At 38.4% G+C, this 16,860-nt stretch overlaps 1 protein-coding gene across 11 annotated transcripts in view; it reads left to right on the forward strand.

Moving 5' to 3' along the window:
• The window catches only part of apaf1 (apoptotic peptidase activating factor 1), a 216,482-nt gene that overhangs the window by 110,715 nt on the left and 88,907 nt on the right, over positions 1 to 16,860 (forward strand). For 7 of the 11 annotated variants that reach the window (XR_005944817.1, XR_005944818.1, XM_041202763.1 and 4 more), the window contains 3 exons: positions 4,641 to 4,760; positions 6,543 to 6,668; positions 11,257 to 11,364. Coding sequence is in view for 8 of the 11 variants with exons in the window: in XM_041202763.1 (XP_041058697.1) it covers positions 4,641 to 4,760; positions 6,543 to 6,668; positions 11,257 to 11,364 (354 nt within the window). In the remaining 3 variants the exon portion in view is untranslated. Of the gene's footprint in view, positions 1 to 4,640; positions 4,761 to 6,542; positions 6,669 to 11,256; positions 11,459 to 16,860 lie in introns of all 11 variants that reach the window. The other 4 variants (XM_041202765.1, XM_041202766.1, XM_041202769.1 and 1 more) reach the window with 2 other exon arrangements.

The raw sequence follows: 16,860 nt of genomic DNA on the forward strand, positions 1-16,860 counted from the left end.
TATACCTCCGACCTTAGAGCTTTTGAGTATGTCCAATATGGTAGCATTCAATTTGCATATGCCCTTTAGAATTACGAATACCTGGGTTTCCTTTGGACTTCCTTTTCTCAAATATAAGTATCCTGTTTTCCTTGACCTCTCGTGATATCCCCAGTGTGTAATCTAAGTTATTAGTTCTGGTTGTGTCGCGTTGTAGCTTTTCCAATGCCAGTATATCTTCACTGTAATCAGATTGGTGCACAGTTTTCTAGGTGCAGATGCATCAGCCCTTTTTGAAATTTTATTATCTCTACTCTGTATTTGGGATGATTACAATGGTTGCTTTGTGTGCCAATACAGATTAATATTGTTTCATACCATTGTAACCATTTGAGTTATGCACACTGAATTAAGCAAAGCAATGAGATTGTTAGCTTGCTAATTTCTGAAATAAGTTTGTGATTGAGTATAGGTCTTTTCAACCCACGGTGGCTGACAGGGCCCTCAACCATGTCTGGCCCATCTCCCGCGCATCCGCGCTCACACCTTCCTCTCCCTCCCAGAATCATGATAGGGTCTCCCTTGTCCTCACTTATCACCCCACCAGCCCCCACGTTCAAAGGATTATCCTTCGCCATTTCCGCCAACTCCAGCCTGATGCCACCACCAAACGCATCTTCCCTTCACCCCACCGTCGGCATTCCTTAAGGACCATTCCCTCTGGGACACCCTGGTCCACTCCTCCATCACCTTCCTACACCTCAATCCCCTCCAACGGCACCATCCCATGCAACCACAGAAGGTGCAACACCCGCCCCTTTACTTCCCCCCTCCTCACTGTGCAAGGGCCCAAACACTCCTTTCAAGTGAAGCAGCGCTTCACTTGCATTTCCCTCAATTTACTCTACTGTATTTGCTTCTGCCAATACGGTCTCCTCTACATTGTAGAGTCCAAACGCAGACTGGGTGACCGCATTGCGGAACACCTTCGGTCTGTCTGCAGGCATGACCCAGACCTCCCTGTCGCTTGCCATTTCAACACACCATCCTGCTGTCATGCCCACGTGTCCGTCCTTGGCCTACTGCAGTGTTCCAGTGAAGCTCAACTCAAACTGGAGGAACAGCACCTCATCTTCTGATTAGGTACTTTACAGCCTTCCGGAAATAACATTGAGTTCAACAACTTCAGATCATGAACTCTCTCCTTCATTCCCACCCCCTTTCCGATCCAACTTTTTTCTAAAAATTTATATATTTTTTTAAAATATTTTTCTTTTCCCACCTATTTCTATTATTATTTTTAAATTAATTTCCATCCATCGTTTTATCTCCACCTTTTAGCCTATTTCGATCCCTTCCCCCTACCCCGCCCCCACTAGGGCCATCTGTCACTTGCTCGCCCTGTTTTCTATCCTTAATGTCACCATTAGCATATCCTTTAGCTAATATCACCACCGTCAACACCCCTTTGTCCTTTTGTCTATGACATCTTTGGCAATCTCTTCTTTGCCTCCACTTATCACTGGCCCTCTATCCAGCTCTACCTGTCCCACCCCTCCCTTAAACAGCTTATATTTCACCTCATTTCTATTTTTCTTTAGTTCAGATGAAGAGTCATATGGACTCGAAACGTTAACTGTCTTCCTCTCCGCAGATGCTGTCAGACCTGCTGAGTTTTTGTTTGTGATTTAAATTCCGTAACCTTCTAATGGTGAATGTTAATATTTGTAGATGCTAGAGTATTTTTAAAGTTGCAAATCTTTAATTATTTAGAGTTCACAAATGCAACCTTTTGAATGTATCTTCTCCTCACTTCAATGTGAATTCTCACCTTGTACATAGTTCTATAGGTATAACAGACATTCTATACCTCACCCTGTTGAATATTCTTTAAATGTGAGCTTAGACAATGATCATGATTTGTCCTTTGAGCCATCACAGTCAAACCCAATCCTTTCCAGTAGCAATCATTGGATGATAGCGACTCTGGCTGATGTGTTCCTAAGGAAGCAGAGGCCAGTTATGAAATCAGCTAACTCAGAACAGATGAGGGATCCAAACGCTGACCTTTGTTTCTGAAAGCCTCAGTGCCACAGACAAGGTGATGGTGCATTTAGCCACTAAGGTTTTGTGAAAACTCTACTTTTCTTTAAGCTCTGCTTCAATATTCCTGAGATGAACAGTAAATCAGTCTGTGATGTGACCCGATAATATCTGGCATTTATAAAATTGCTGAAGGAACTCCACTATTGGCACTTGGAAAAAACAATCTTGGAAAGGATTGTTATTCTTGATCTTCTTGTATGAGTACACTCCTCTCCCACCTAGGAAGTTTGGAGCAAGGCTTTGCTCATTCTCAGGATGTGTATATAGTGATCTCTGGATGGTTTAATAATACAGGGGAGGCAATGGCATAGTGGTTTTGTCACTGGACTAGTAATCCAGAGACCGAGGATAATGCTCTGGGATCCCACCACGGCAGATGGTAGAATTTGAATTCAATAAGAATCTGGAATTAATAACCCATTACAAACCCATCTGGTTCACTAATGCCCTTCAGCGTAGGAAATCTGCCATTCCTATCCTGGTCACATAGCCTACATGTGACTCCAGACCCACAGCAATGTGGTTGACTCTTAAATAAACTCTGAACTAGGGCAACTATGGATGAGTAATAACTGCTGCTAAAAATCTGCTAATATTAAATAAGAAAAGAAAAAAACAGATAAGATTGTGCCAACAAGACTTCATTCACTTGTGAACAAATAATTTTATCTTGCTTGACGTCAAATGTGAGAGAAGACAATGGATTTTAAAAATTACAGTGATCAGTGGTTATATTAGTTTCCATCTGTAATTTATAGTTGAGTTCAAATGTTGCTGCTATGGAGCAGTGAACAACATCCACTGATAATTACTTTTAAGGTTAGCTGTCTCCTGCTGCCTCACTATTGTCTGAGATTAAACCTGATTATTTATAGTCTCAGTGTCCTACTCTACCCTGAACTAAGCTTCTAAACCTTTACCCTCTCCATCGCAAAGATAGAGATATTTTCACCTCTGTTTTATTGCCCCTACCTCTGCCTATCTGGCACTTAGACCTTTATTAGGACCTTTGTAACCTAAAAACCTTAAATATAAACATAAAAATTAATGTTTATTTTCTTTAATTTAACTAATTGAATTGGATAAACATCCAAAGGGAACAGAGTTGCAGAGTAACAGGGAAAAGGTGGGGATTGAATAGGCCGAATAGCCTCTATCTGTGCTGCAACCATTCTGTGATTCTATTCTACAATTCCAATGATCTCCTGCTGGCATCCACCCCTCCACATTACACAAACTTTAGATCATCTGAAATTGCTGCCTATATCCTGTCCAGCACCAACCACCCCTGTCCTTGCTAACCAATATAGACTATGGTCTCACAGTGCTTCAAATGTAAGAATATTATCCCTATGTTTAACTCCTCCTTGGTTACTAGTCCATTAGTTGAACATTGCACTCATTTTCAAAAAAAAAAAATAATTGCAACACAGTGCGATCTTGAGATTGATGGGCATTTATTTTCCCTTCCAAAATATTCTTGAAAAATGTTTTGAACTTAATTTACATTTAATTTTGGAAAGCAGCCATATGATGGTATTATTGACAGTTTGTAACAAGTTATATTATAAAGTAGAGCTGTTGCTGCATCGGGAATACATTTCATTTGTTCAGTTGCACAAGAACTCAGTGTCACTTTCCTTATTATGACTACATTCCAGCAACACAATGACATCAGCCTTGTAACAACTAGATCAGGAGTTATTAAGCCACCGTGCTCCATCCCTTCTGAAATGGTCTGCAGTGCAATAGTTTTCTAACAATAAATACTGCTGTTTCCAAATACCTTTATACTTTGAAGAAACCTAAATTATATCACTACCTTCATTCAAATTTTCATCAAGGCCAAAAATATTGAATGGAGTCTGACTTGTCTGGGAAATCACTTGAAATAAAAGCTGGTCCTGTTTGGACTAAATATAAGTATCTACCTATGGAAGATATTGTTGTATATGTATTATTTACTGTGTTCTATTAACATTTCAAAACTTAGCTATTTGGCAGGTGTTGGAAGGAGCCTTTTGGAACAAAATAAACTTGAGCAAATAAGTTGTCTTCTGTACTTTGAAGTTAATGAAGTATAATGGAGTACAACCATTTCCGTCTTCAGTCTCTTTCTAAGCTCAGTTCTACACTGGCTGTTGATTAATGGTAGATTCTTCACTAACCTGCAAGTGCTGATTGTGATTTGTTTTCATACAACTTTCTGTCAGTTGTACACTGATGTACATGCATCACTTTCAAACTGTTACACATTAGTAATTTCCACCTAAACCATTCTGTTTCATGGTGATACATTGTCTTGTGTAAACACAAAAATTGCAATGTTGTTTTCTTTCCTCTGACTTTTTCGTAGGTATCAAAGGAATTACACACCATCAAGGTGGTGCTGAGCCTTGCAATATTGCTTTAATATCTTCTAAGCTTCTTCATGAAACTTAATGTCATTTTGTTGCAGCAAAATGATTACATTGTATTTTGAGAATAGATTATAGTAGTAAAGGATGCAATAAGTTCCTTGTTATTACACCTTATATTACATTTTGTTTTGACAGCTATGGGACACCAATAAAGTGCATAGTTCCTCTGCTGTTTCCTTGGTACAAGATATGGATGCAGTCTTCCAAGAGGGTGAAGTCACTGTTTTAGTATCTGACAATAAAAAATGTTTACAGGTAAGCAACTATTTATTTTCTAATAGAAAGATCATGTTTTGGTCTCTCAGTAGCTCCCTTTCTAAATGATGGGGTAGCTCAGAAGGCTGAAGCATTTACAGCCAGAAGTGCCAAGTGGATGATCCATTTAGGCCTCCTCCTGAGGCCCACATGATCACAGATGTCAGTCTTTAGCCAATTTAATTCAATTCACTCCATGTGATATCAGAAACTGAATGCACTGGATACTGCAAACGCTTTGGGCCCTGTAACTTCCTGGCAATTGTACTGAAGACGAGCTCCAGAACTAGCCACAACCTTAACCAAGCTCTTCCAGTACAATAACAACATTGGCATCTACCCGACAATGTATAAAATTGGCCACGTGTTTCCAGTCCACAGATCCAACCTGCTATTAACCACCCCATCAACCTCCTCTGGATCAAGAGCATAATGATGAAAGGTGTCATCAGCAGTGCTATCAAGCAGCACTTGGACAGCAATAACCTGAGCCACTCATCTCCTGACCTCATTACAGTCTTGGTCCAAACATGGACAAAAGTGTTGAACTCATGACTGGAGTGAGAGTAAATACCTTTGAGATCTAGACAGCATTTAAGTGAGGCTTAGATGATCTTGGTATCAAAGAACACAAAAGGGTGTTAGAGATTTTGTTTTTCCTTATTCTTTTTTGAATTGTGGGTTTTGCTGGCAAGGCCAGCATTTGTTGCCCGTCCATAATTGCCTTTGAACTAAGTGACTTGCTTGGGCATTTCAGGGAGCAATTAAGAGTCAACCACATTGCTTTGGACCTGGAGTCACATGTAGGCCAAACAGGGCAAGGATGGCAGATTTCTTTCCCTGAAGGATATCAGTGTTCACTTTGCAACAAACGATGATAGTTGTCATGATCACCATTACTGAGACTGGCTTTATATTTCAGATTTTAGAATTGAATTCAAATTCCAACCGCTACTATGATGGGATTTGAACCTATGTCCCCCAGAGCCTGGGCCTCTGTATTACTAGTCCAGTTACATTGCCATTACACCAAAGCAAAGAGCAGTTGAAAAACCAAGGCAGTGGGAAACAAGCCAAAGAAGAGGCAAAGAGATTGGAGACACAAAGTTGAGCAAGTCTGAAATACAGATTGTAGCAAAATAGGGTACAATCCTAGCCCCAAAAAGAAAAAAAACCAAGCCCCTTTCCAAGGGTGGAGACTGCCTCTACCAGCACCCTGTGCTGAGTGAAGAGAGTCTAACCCCCAAGCTTCACCCTCTCATTTATACCACTCCCTGCAGATATTTCAAGTATATTTGGGGCTGGTGGGAGAGGAATTTTACATTAAATGGTCTTTGGGCTGCAGAATTGGACAACTAGCTAAGTTTTTGAATTCTTTAAACCAGTTACGATATGAAATTGTATGACAAACAAACCTGAATTAAGGTGTGATGCACCACGTATTATTTTTCCACCCTAATGATTGGCAGGTTTATCATCCATCATTTTCTTGTTTTCCAGCCATGTTATCTCACCACCACCATCTGCTGTTTCCATTTCTTGAATAAAATTAGTGTTCTGCGTCATCATCTTTTACTTCAGTAGTTTAATCAGTTGGACTTTAATAGGAGCATTAAGCACCTGTCTATGGAATCTGTTCTATATTGCTCCCGTCTGTTTAGGAGCAGGCATGTTTACAACCCTACTGGTATTCGCATCATTTTGGATTTTTTGTCATCTTCATTTTGCCTTTTAGAGACAAAAATCACTTCAATATTAACTTTTTTTTTGTATTTGCAACAGCTAATAAATGGAAAAACTGGTGATGTGATGTGCCAGAGTGAGGTCCAGGATTCACGTATTCGTTGTTGCTGCCTTGATCAGCACATTAATTTGGCTGCATTTGGATGTGGAGATGGAATCTTAAAGGTAGAATTGTTGGATTTGACGTGAATGCCTTTTCAGTGCCAGTTGGGAATTGTGGCTTCTGTATTTATAACCATGGCATTAACCTTCAAATCTATTTTCTTGCTTACAAATAAAAATTGGCTGACCTTGATAGTCCTATGTGATGATGCTATAAGGTCTGAATGAATGCATGACTCAGGTGACATTCAACATCGCCATGGGAAACTGAGTTGAGTATCCACTCAAGATGGATTAACACCTTCACAAAGGCTTTTAATATGGAGACATTTTCCAGATTTCTATCTTCTGGAACTTGCTGTTGAGTCATTTTACAAAATTGTTCTAAGCATGTATAAAACTGTAGCATGGCAAAAAAAGCTATTAATTTTACTTTATAGCAGTGTAGTTTCTCATCTTGCTATGGTTATTGCTGCACATTTTGCTATTTTACATTCACTTTGCTTTTTTAAACTACCTCTTACCTCGTTCTGTGTCTTCTCCTTCCACATGCTATTTCCAAGTCAATAGGGGAGCTGACAATCTGTTCCTGTAGTTTTGCCAGCTGCTGGGATGTGTACAGAACCAGCCCAGGTTGACTTTGTCCTTCTCTAATGGGCAAGGTGCTGACCTGCCATCCCTCTACCTCCATGGTGTGCTCTGAATCAGAGGAGCAGGTGTGTAAGCCCATATCCAAACTATGTGGTCCAGTGTGTTGCTCTTGTTCAGTGCCAAACAGTTCATGGGTCTTATACAATTGCATTAAGAATTCTATAGATTACTTGGTGACCTGATATTCTGTTTGCTCTCGTCTCTGTGGCAGACTTGATTTTGCTTGGTTAAAAATTGATGAGAATCCTTCAGGCTAGTGTGATCTTATTATTTCTCCGTGAAGCACCTTTATTAGCCAATGTTAGAACTAAGTCTATAAAATTCCACCCTGAATTGCACAGAAGTTTTGATCAAAGTTATTTATTCATTTTAAATAAATTCCATGAAAATAAAACTAGTAGGAGGTGTGGAGAGACCCAGAGAAGAACATCAATGTGTTGTTAACTGATTAGCAGCCATTACTTGTAAATTAAACAGTGTACCTTTGTTAAAACTAACAGACAAAGTTTTAACAGGCACAGGAAGATTATTTAACATTGATCATGCACCCAGTTGTTTCCGGCTACCTGAAAGTATTTATGTCACCATTAATAATATATTGTTCCCAATTCTGAAAAAAATAGTTTCACTAACTTGATAATCAATAATTATGCAACTTTATAGATACATATCTGTAACTTGAACATTGGTATCTTCTTGTCAATTAAGGATATATTTAGTAAGCCTTAATATACAATTTTTTAAAAATTATATAATTAATTTTAGACTGTCACTGTTTCACCTTGTGAATTGGTTTCTTTAGCTTTCTTTTGTTTCTGAGTTTGTGTGTCCAGCAATAGTTATCTTAATCCAAATCCTTCTTGACAAATCTAGTTGTTGATCAAGTTATACCTTGAATTCTGAGCAGAATTTATCGTTGTGTATGTACGGTCTTTCACATTGTCGTTCATGTGCTTTGTTTTTGTCTGTCAGTCCTGCTTGGTAATCATTCACATTTATACGTCTTATATATGATGAGCAATATAGTTTTGACGATATTTCTACCTAACCATAATTGTGGATAAATTGAAAGGTCACTTACTGCCTTAGTTTTAATGCCAGTTGTGGGGATGCTACATAAATCTGTCTTTAAGGAGTGAGTGAGCAAGCTTTTGAGCAAAAGTGAATGAATCAGAGAGCCAATGTGGCTTTGTTAAAGGTAAGTCATGGGTGACAAAGATAATTCTTTTGAGGTTACTAACAAGTTGGCCAAAGGAGTGTTTGTGGATGGTAATTATATGGACTAGTATTTGATTAGATTCCGCACAAGATTATTGTTAGTGTACAGAATTAGAGGTAGCCTTTTGACTGGAGTTGGAAATTAGTTGGCATCCAGGACACAGTGTGTGGAAATAAAGAATATGTAATTAGATTGGTAGGATGTGGCAAGTTGTGTTTCCAGCGATCTATCCTGGGTCTGCAACTTTATTTATTTATTAATGATTAGGCTAAAGGAATAAGGAGTTGAATATCTACGGTATTAGATGACACCAACAATCACAAGTAAGCAGTCCAGTTGGGAGAAGGAAGTTGCAAAGGGACTTACACAGATTAAGTGAGTGTGCAAGACTAGTTTGAATTTTAAGGTGGGCAAATGTGAGGTTGCCTACTTTGGACCTAAGAAGGATAAGTCAGAATATTTTCTGGTGAGAAACTACAAACTGTAGAAGAGCAAAGAGATTGGGAGTACAAACAAAACCTGACACTGAACCACCCAAGAGATAGTAAGGCGGATAAGGTTATGAGGACAGGTTGCATAATCTTAGTTTATGTTCCCTTGAGTATTGAAGATTAATCAATGATCTGATTGAGGGGTTTAAAAGGATTCACTAGGTAGGTACAGAGAAACTTAGCTGCTACAAAAGGCTGTGGATGCCTGAGGTCAATAGATTTTTGTTAAGGTTGTTGACAGTATCAAGCACTGTGGAATTTAGGCAGGCAAATTTAGTTGAAGTACCAATCAGTCATGATCTAATTGAATAACAGAGCAGGCCCCAGGGGCTGCATGGCCTACTACTATTTCTATCTTCTCATAAGGAATAATGAGGTGGAAGAGTCACATGGTAGGAGCTCTGATGGTAGGTTTGTCATGCTGCCTGTTCAGTAGGTGCTGAACATTGGTGTACTAATGAAACAGAGGGGAAGGGGAGAAAATATAAGTCCTTTGAAGAGCATGTCTTCAAATAAATAGAAATATTTATTTCACTTCAGTGAAAGTCTTTGGAATTTGATCTTCCTATAAATTTTACAAATCCAACCCTTCACCGTGTAGTTTGATCCATTTGATTTTAGATTCATTAATTTGGCAAATATATACTTACATATGTGAGAGATCTTTTATTGTTCTGAAGGAGAAGATTACTCGAAGCAATACAAATCAACCTTAAAACAGCTTTCATAGTTCAAATAGCTTTCAACTGAAAAGCCCTTCAAAAGATCATCTTTTTGGATGTCATGATGAAAAGCAAGGAAATGGAGTTAGATGTACATTCTATACACCATGACAACAGTGAGCTAACTTTGTAACAGTAGCTTTAATCTACAAAACGAGGATTCTTTGTGGTTTTTAAGTTGTCTACTGATTGCAGTGATATGAGACGACCAACTACTACCCCTTTGAAATACTGGCATTGAGTGCGTAATATTCTGTAGTTCAAAAATGACAGTATTCAAGAAAGATCACTTCTTAGTCTAAAACGTATCTTGAAATAGGCCTTTTAGGTTTGACTTCATGGAATGGGAGGAAGGAAAGCCTAAAAAAAAGTCTTCTTCCTAGTGATGATTACTTAAAGCATGACCACCCTTAATTATGTGAACCTGCAAAGTTCTCAGGGTAACATTTCACTGTGGCAGAGATTTATAGCAATTGTTTTGTCTCAGGCTGTGGACTTAAAAACCTTCCTTCCACATGGTACAAAGAAACCATTGCTGCGTTATTTAAATTCTATTAAGCAGTTCCTCAAGCAATCAGTAAAAATAGTATCCCTTTCAGTTCTGAAGATTCATATTCAATGCAAAATGTTAATTTTGTTTCTCTCTCCACAGATGCTGCAAGACATGCTGAGTTTTCCTAGTACTTTACACTATTTTTGCTAAAATAAAATCAATATTTTGACTTGATAAAATGCAGACCACACATCATAAATGGAAGTCTTTTATAAGTCATCATGATACAAGTGTTATTTCCATTTGTGAACTTATTTAAAGCTTGTGTTTTGAATATTTTCCTTAATCAAACATGCAGTTCCCTTAGTTGTGGAAAGCTTAACATTATGAAGTCTCCTATATCTATTGAGCTGTCTCTGCAAATGTGCCTGAATATGTTCAAAGCTTTAATGTCTATTTGAAGCTGTAATTCCACATTTGTAACTGAAGTGGAATAATAATTCATCACAGTGCTTTAAGATATAGAGCTTATTGAAAATGCAGCTGCTACTTTAAATAGTACAGTGCTTTCTGCATTGCATTATTTTGTCATCTTCACCACTGTTTCAAATAAAAGATATATATGCTGAATAGTGCTAAACTGTTTGAGTAAACTCAAAACATTTTTAAACTCTGCATGAATTAACTTTTTACTTATCCAAAACAAGAACAATAATTAATTTTTAATTCTGTTATTAAATTTTAACATTGGTGGGGAAATGGTGAGTGTGTGTGTGTGTACATTCAGGAAATGTAATTTGCTACTAGGGTCAGAAGCATCTCGCCAAGAAAGCAAGCGGAAAGAGATCAGAAACAGGGAGAGATAAACTACTTACAAAACAAGCACACTTTTTGCTTTCAGTATTAATTTCTACTATAGAACTAGTCTGATTAGATGACACTGATATTGAGTAAAGATCTGAATGCAAAAGTGTCCAGTAGCTAAGCTTGTGTGTGTATGTCTGCATGCACATTGGTGCTTAATTTTGAGCCTTTTGTTAATGGCTTCAATGTTTTTTATATGTTAATGTTGTAGGTAGGCATGAAGTCGGTCAAGAACGTCCTACAGAACATTGGGCGGAAGAGGCAGCAATTCCAGCACAGCCTGTTGATAGCAATAGGGCTAGAAAATGGCAGAGTAAAGGTGCAGAGCTAATTTAAGCACATATACTTGCTAAAAGCTACCCCATCAGTGCAGTTTCTGAGTGTTGCTGAGAATGACACCTCAGTGGTTTGGGGTAAATAAATATTTTTTAAAAATTCTTGTATTGAAGTGAAGCTGCTGTGAAAAATTTATGCTATTAACTGAGAATAAGGAAGGATGAATTTAAAAAAAAACACTGAATAACAAATTGCTCAAATTTGACATGTTATTCCCCACCTATATATTTTTGAAATGCTTATGAAGATTTTGGGTGCTTTCAGGGATATGAATTGGAAACACGCAGCAGCAAACATTTGTTAAAATTTGGAGTAATAAGCTTGTTTTGTAACCCAATTTGTTTCTCTTTGGAGAGCTGGGAATTGTTTTCCAATGAATGTCATGTGTTTTGATTTGAAGAAAGTTTTTTTTGAATTTTTTGAGGTCTTACTTTTCTTAAGCCTCTGTTTTGGGGGGAAATTTTTTGTTTAGTTTTAATATATTTTGTTTTTAATATAGTGCACTAAGCTTTAACATGGGTATGTGAAAGCATGTGTCAATTGTTCTTGCCTTCAGTTGCCAGAACATGTGATCATCCATAAAAGATTTCCTCCAAGAAATAAGTGGTAAATACAATAATGAATGCTGATGTGTGCAGAAGTAGCATTTAGGCCTTGCTGATGATGATTAGAGGGATGGAGAATAAATCTTTAATTAACAATGCAAATGTTGACCTTTCAGAAATGGAAAACTTGTTAACATCAGCAAAGCTATCTGTGCAGTGACTGGAATTAATGTTTAATTACTTTGGCAAAGATAAATCATTTTATTTTGTCACTCATTTATTTACAATGAAAGTTCTTGATAAAACAAGCATGATGCAAACCAACAACTATAAAGTGAACTTATGAGATCCAAATTCCCTTCTACCAAAATACAGTCCTGGCGCATCTTGATTTCTAAAAATGTATTTGTTGTTTTCAGTAGCTATGAACCAGTTTTTTTTTCTCCCAAACTACCTGAAAATAATTACTATAACTTAGCAATTGTGAAGTCAGAATTTAACTGATTTCCATTAAACAAAGATGAAATTATGGGCAGTGAGTGAATGCATGTAGTGTTTGTTCTCCTCTTCAATGATCAGTATGTATTTTGTCAGATAACTGCATCACTCAAATATGAAGACATCCTACCAAATTTTATTTGTCTTTGAACTTTGCATGCAACTGCAAGAAACATGTTACTGATTAACATTTTCGCAAGATACTTCATTTCAGTGCTCTAACGACATTTTGCATTAGTAGTAAGCAGGTTTTAGCAGACCTAAAGTCAATTTTGTAATTGTTTTATGAATTTGATATGTGCCTATCTTTATCAACAGCAGATTAAAATCACATAAAGCGTTAAATTTAAGAAATGATCGAGTGTATCGCATCAAAGATGAAAGGAATAAGCACTCAGTTTTGCAGAGAATACAGAAGTCATGTTTCAGCTATATAAAGCCTTAATTAGACCACACCTGGAGTAATATGAGCAGTTCTGGGTTCCACACCTTAGGAAGGATAAATTGGCCTTGGCAGGAGTGCAGGGTAGATTGACCAGAATCATACCTAGACTCCAAGGGTTAAATTGCAAGGACCGATTGCACAAACTAGAGTTCTATTCCCTGTAATTTAGAAGGCTAAGTGTTGATTTGATCGAAGTTCTCAGGACATTAAGAGGAATAGATCGGGAGAAATAATTTCCACTGGTTGGGGAGTCTGTGTCTAGGGGGAACTGTCCAAAAATTAGAGTCAGTCCTTTCAGGAATGAAATTAGAAAACATTTCTACATATAAAAGGTGGTAGAAATTTGGAACTCTCTTCTGCAAACAGCAATTGATGCTAGGTCAATGTTAATTTTAAATCTGAGATTAATAGAGTTTTGTTAGTATTAAGGGACATTGGGAGAGGGAGGTATATGAAGTTAGGTCACAGAACAGCCATGATCTTGTTGAATGGTGGAACAGGCTGGAGGAGCTGAATGGCCTACCCCGTTCCTTTGCTGTGTGTGTGTGTGTGTGTGTGTGTGTGTGTGTGTGTGTGTGTGTGTGTGTGTGTGTGTGTGTGTGTGTGTGTGTGTGTGTGTGTGTGTGTGTGTGTGTGTGTGTGTGTGTGTGTGTGTGTGTGTGTGTGTGTGTGTGTGTGGGGTTGGGGGGGTTAGGAGGAGGAGAGAAGAATATGTTTTGAGAAGGGTTGTAAAGATGGAAAAGTACATAGCACGCAGAGAGATTTGGTGAAAGAGTACTAGAAGGTAGAACTAAGGTGGCTGAATGTTCAGCCAGTGAATGCTGCAGGAAGGAGGTATAAGGCCGGAAAAGGGAAGGATGGGTGAAACTATGGATGAGTTTGTAGATTAAGACGAAGATTTAAAATTCATCCATTTAGGGGATGTTGAACTGGTGTTGGTCAGTGAGGATGGAGATAGCAGATGAGAGGAGACTGTGGAACAGATAGCAGAGTTTTGAATGATGAACAGTTTCATCCAGGATGGAGGCTGATGATAAGGACATTGGAGATGTTGAGCCTAGAAGTGACAAAGATGTAGACTAAGAAAGGCTTGCACCTTACAGCACCTTTCATGACCTCAAGACAACCCTGAGTGCTTTTTTAAAGTATAACCAGTGTAGAAATGTTGGAAACGTGGCAGCCAATTTCTGCGTAGCATGTTCCTACAAACGGCAATGTTGTAATGACAAAATAATCTGTTTTTAGTCATGACGATTGAAGGGTAGATATTGGTCAGGGTAATGTTCAACATTAGGGCTTCTGAGGCAATGCTGGTAATGTAGGACAGAGACAGGCACTTTGCAATGCATAATATATGGTTTAAACCCAACACTGATTGCAAAGGGTGATTTGGTTATGTTCGTCCCAGTTTAGGCTGAGCCCCCAAGGATGGGGATTGTGAGAATTGCAAGTGTGACATGTTTCGGGAGGCTTGAAAACATTGGCCTGGATTTGCAGTGGTAATGACAGTGAAACTCTCAACATTCACCATCAATATTTTAATGAAACTGACTGTGACTTCAGGAGTCCACACGTGCACAGAATAATGTGGAGATCCAGAAGTTGCAGTCAATGATTCTAGACGGTTGAGGCAACCGTCACCCCTGCCCCATGCAAAACTGCAATAAATGGGAATCAATTGAACTGATGAGAAACTCCGCTCTTAAGCTATTAGTCTTGCTGTAAAAAACCCTTGAAAAAGTTACAACTTGTTGAATGAAGTGTAGCGAGGTTTTTAACAGAATAATAATTTCATAATTACTCCTAAGCATTCCCATTGGCCCTGAAAAGTTAATTTTATAATTGTGGGATTTTCTTTTTAAGTTTATTCATTTTAGCTTTCACCTTAATCCGATTATAATCATTTAATTTGCTATCTGAAAATTAAAATTAAAAGATATAGAGCTTTTAACTTCCTAGTTTGCTGTCTAGGAGAATACTTTATTGTGATTGGCTTCTTACCCTGCTTGCTTCCTTGAGTGCTGTTGCACTCCAGAAGATCCCTTTGGTGTGGCAGCACATTAAAACTGACGTTGAGATCGCTAGATTTTTGTGGGCAGCTTTCTTGAAGATCAATGGTGAGTGTCGATACTTTGCCGCTGACCACAAAATCCAAGTGATTAGTTTTGGTGTCTCGTGTGTTAATTTGGAGGAAGTTCTGGTTTATTCATGAAAACGTGGGACAGATAGTTTGACAGCTGGGAAGGGCAAGGAGGGATAATGTGTCACAACCATCACTACAAGATATTTTTGGCAACTTTATCTCAGGCATTCTGAGTGCTGCAGGCAAGTTAAAACCTAGACTGCAGGGATTCGAACAGAGAATTGTAAGAGATTTGAGAGTATAACTAGTAGTAGACTACATTTAGGCAAGAAGCAGAGGTTAGACATAACGTGAGTAAAGATAATATGGGATATGGGTAAAGATGACATTTTTAAAATGGGGAGTTAGAGTGTTTAAATTATGTTGTGAGCATAAGAGCCAAGCAACGTAGTTGATTGGAAATTAGACCAAGATGGCAGGCAGAGAAATGAAGAAACGATGGAGTAGTGAAGGAGAGGTGGTTCAAAGTTGAGGTGAAAGATTGGTAGTTGATGGCACAGGAAGCTGACATCAGAGATGGCTGTGGAGTGTGTCCCTTAGCCAGATTTGGCGTTGCAAGGCAGCATCAAGTTTGTGCCCAGTGTACTCAATTGTCTAGCCCCTGGACCTGATTGTAAAAATAGGAACAGTATTGGGAGTAAGCAGATATGGGAGACAGTGCATGACTTGGGGCTGAAGATATCCAAGGCAAAAGTTGGTTAGCAACGACGTTCTGATGGGCAGGGGTCAATTGGCAGTTAGTGAATTGGTGCAATAGTTATGGAGCAGCTTTTTCCTCAAAAGTGTAGAATCACTGACTGCAACAGTGCAAAACTTTAATGTTCTTGTGAGGCCATGAGAGAGGGCGAGGCTAACCAAATGGCATTGACTTAGTTATGTGTTCAAGAGCCCATGTAAAAGGTGAGGTTAAGGGAGGAGACGGGCAGAATATTCAGGAAAGGCAACTGGGGGAACTAAAGTGTAGAATGAACTCAACAAATATGAAAGTGTTGGAAAATAAATTAAGAGGATTGTTGTGATGGTAAATGAATGAAGACTTTATATGAGAAATGAGAGACTGAGGTACTAAAATGAGGGTTAGGAAAGAGCCTGATGTTGAATGTGATGAGAACCGTGCTGCTACTGCCATTTGGTTTAGCATGGTGGGATCTTGTTGCCAGGCAGGGATGCTTCAATGATTAGAAAGGAATTACTGCCCTTAAATCAATTTTCAGTGTCAATTGATTCATCTGTGATATCATAGTAAATGGCAAGCGACTTACTTGTAATTTTTTAAAACTGTTTTGAGGTTAAAATCTAAACGTATAAATTTTGCCTGTTTACGAAGTAATGTTCAAATGAAGGACAAGAGAGTGGGCAACAAACAAATTTAGAATTAGAGGAATTTGAGGCTGTAACAAATGAGTATTGAAGATTCTCCAAATGGTGTGGGACAAGGTCATGGAAAGATTTGAGGACAAGGATTCTGAATTTATTTTTTTGGCACATTGCATTTGTGGAGCTTGCCAAGCATAGTGCTGACTGGAATGCAAGAATTTGTGCAGGAGATCAGTCAGCCAGCAGAGTCCTGGATTAACTGATGTTTGTGAAGGGAATTGTAACCACGTGAGATGTGAATGCCAAGAGCTTGCCTGGAATTAATCATGTCTCAGAGACTGCTCAGAGACAACAAGGCCACAAGAAATGGTGAGGTATTATAGATGCTGGCAAGGAAAGCATAGGTGAAATCGTTCTTACTTGAGTTACATTAGCTGCAATATTTGCAAATAATTGCTATATTGGCATATAGAAATTGAACCATTTGTCCCAAAATGGTATCAACTGGAAAACCATGAAATGAAATGTGAA

The sequence above is a fragment of the Carcharodon carcharias genome, chromosome 13, assembly GCF_017639515.1.
Source record: "Carcharodon carcharias isolate sCarCar2 chromosome 13, sCarCar2.pri, whole genome shotgun sequence".
Lineage (NCBI taxonomy): Eukaryota > Metazoa > Chordata > Chondrichthyes > Lamniformes > Lamnidae > Carcharodon > Carcharodon carcharias.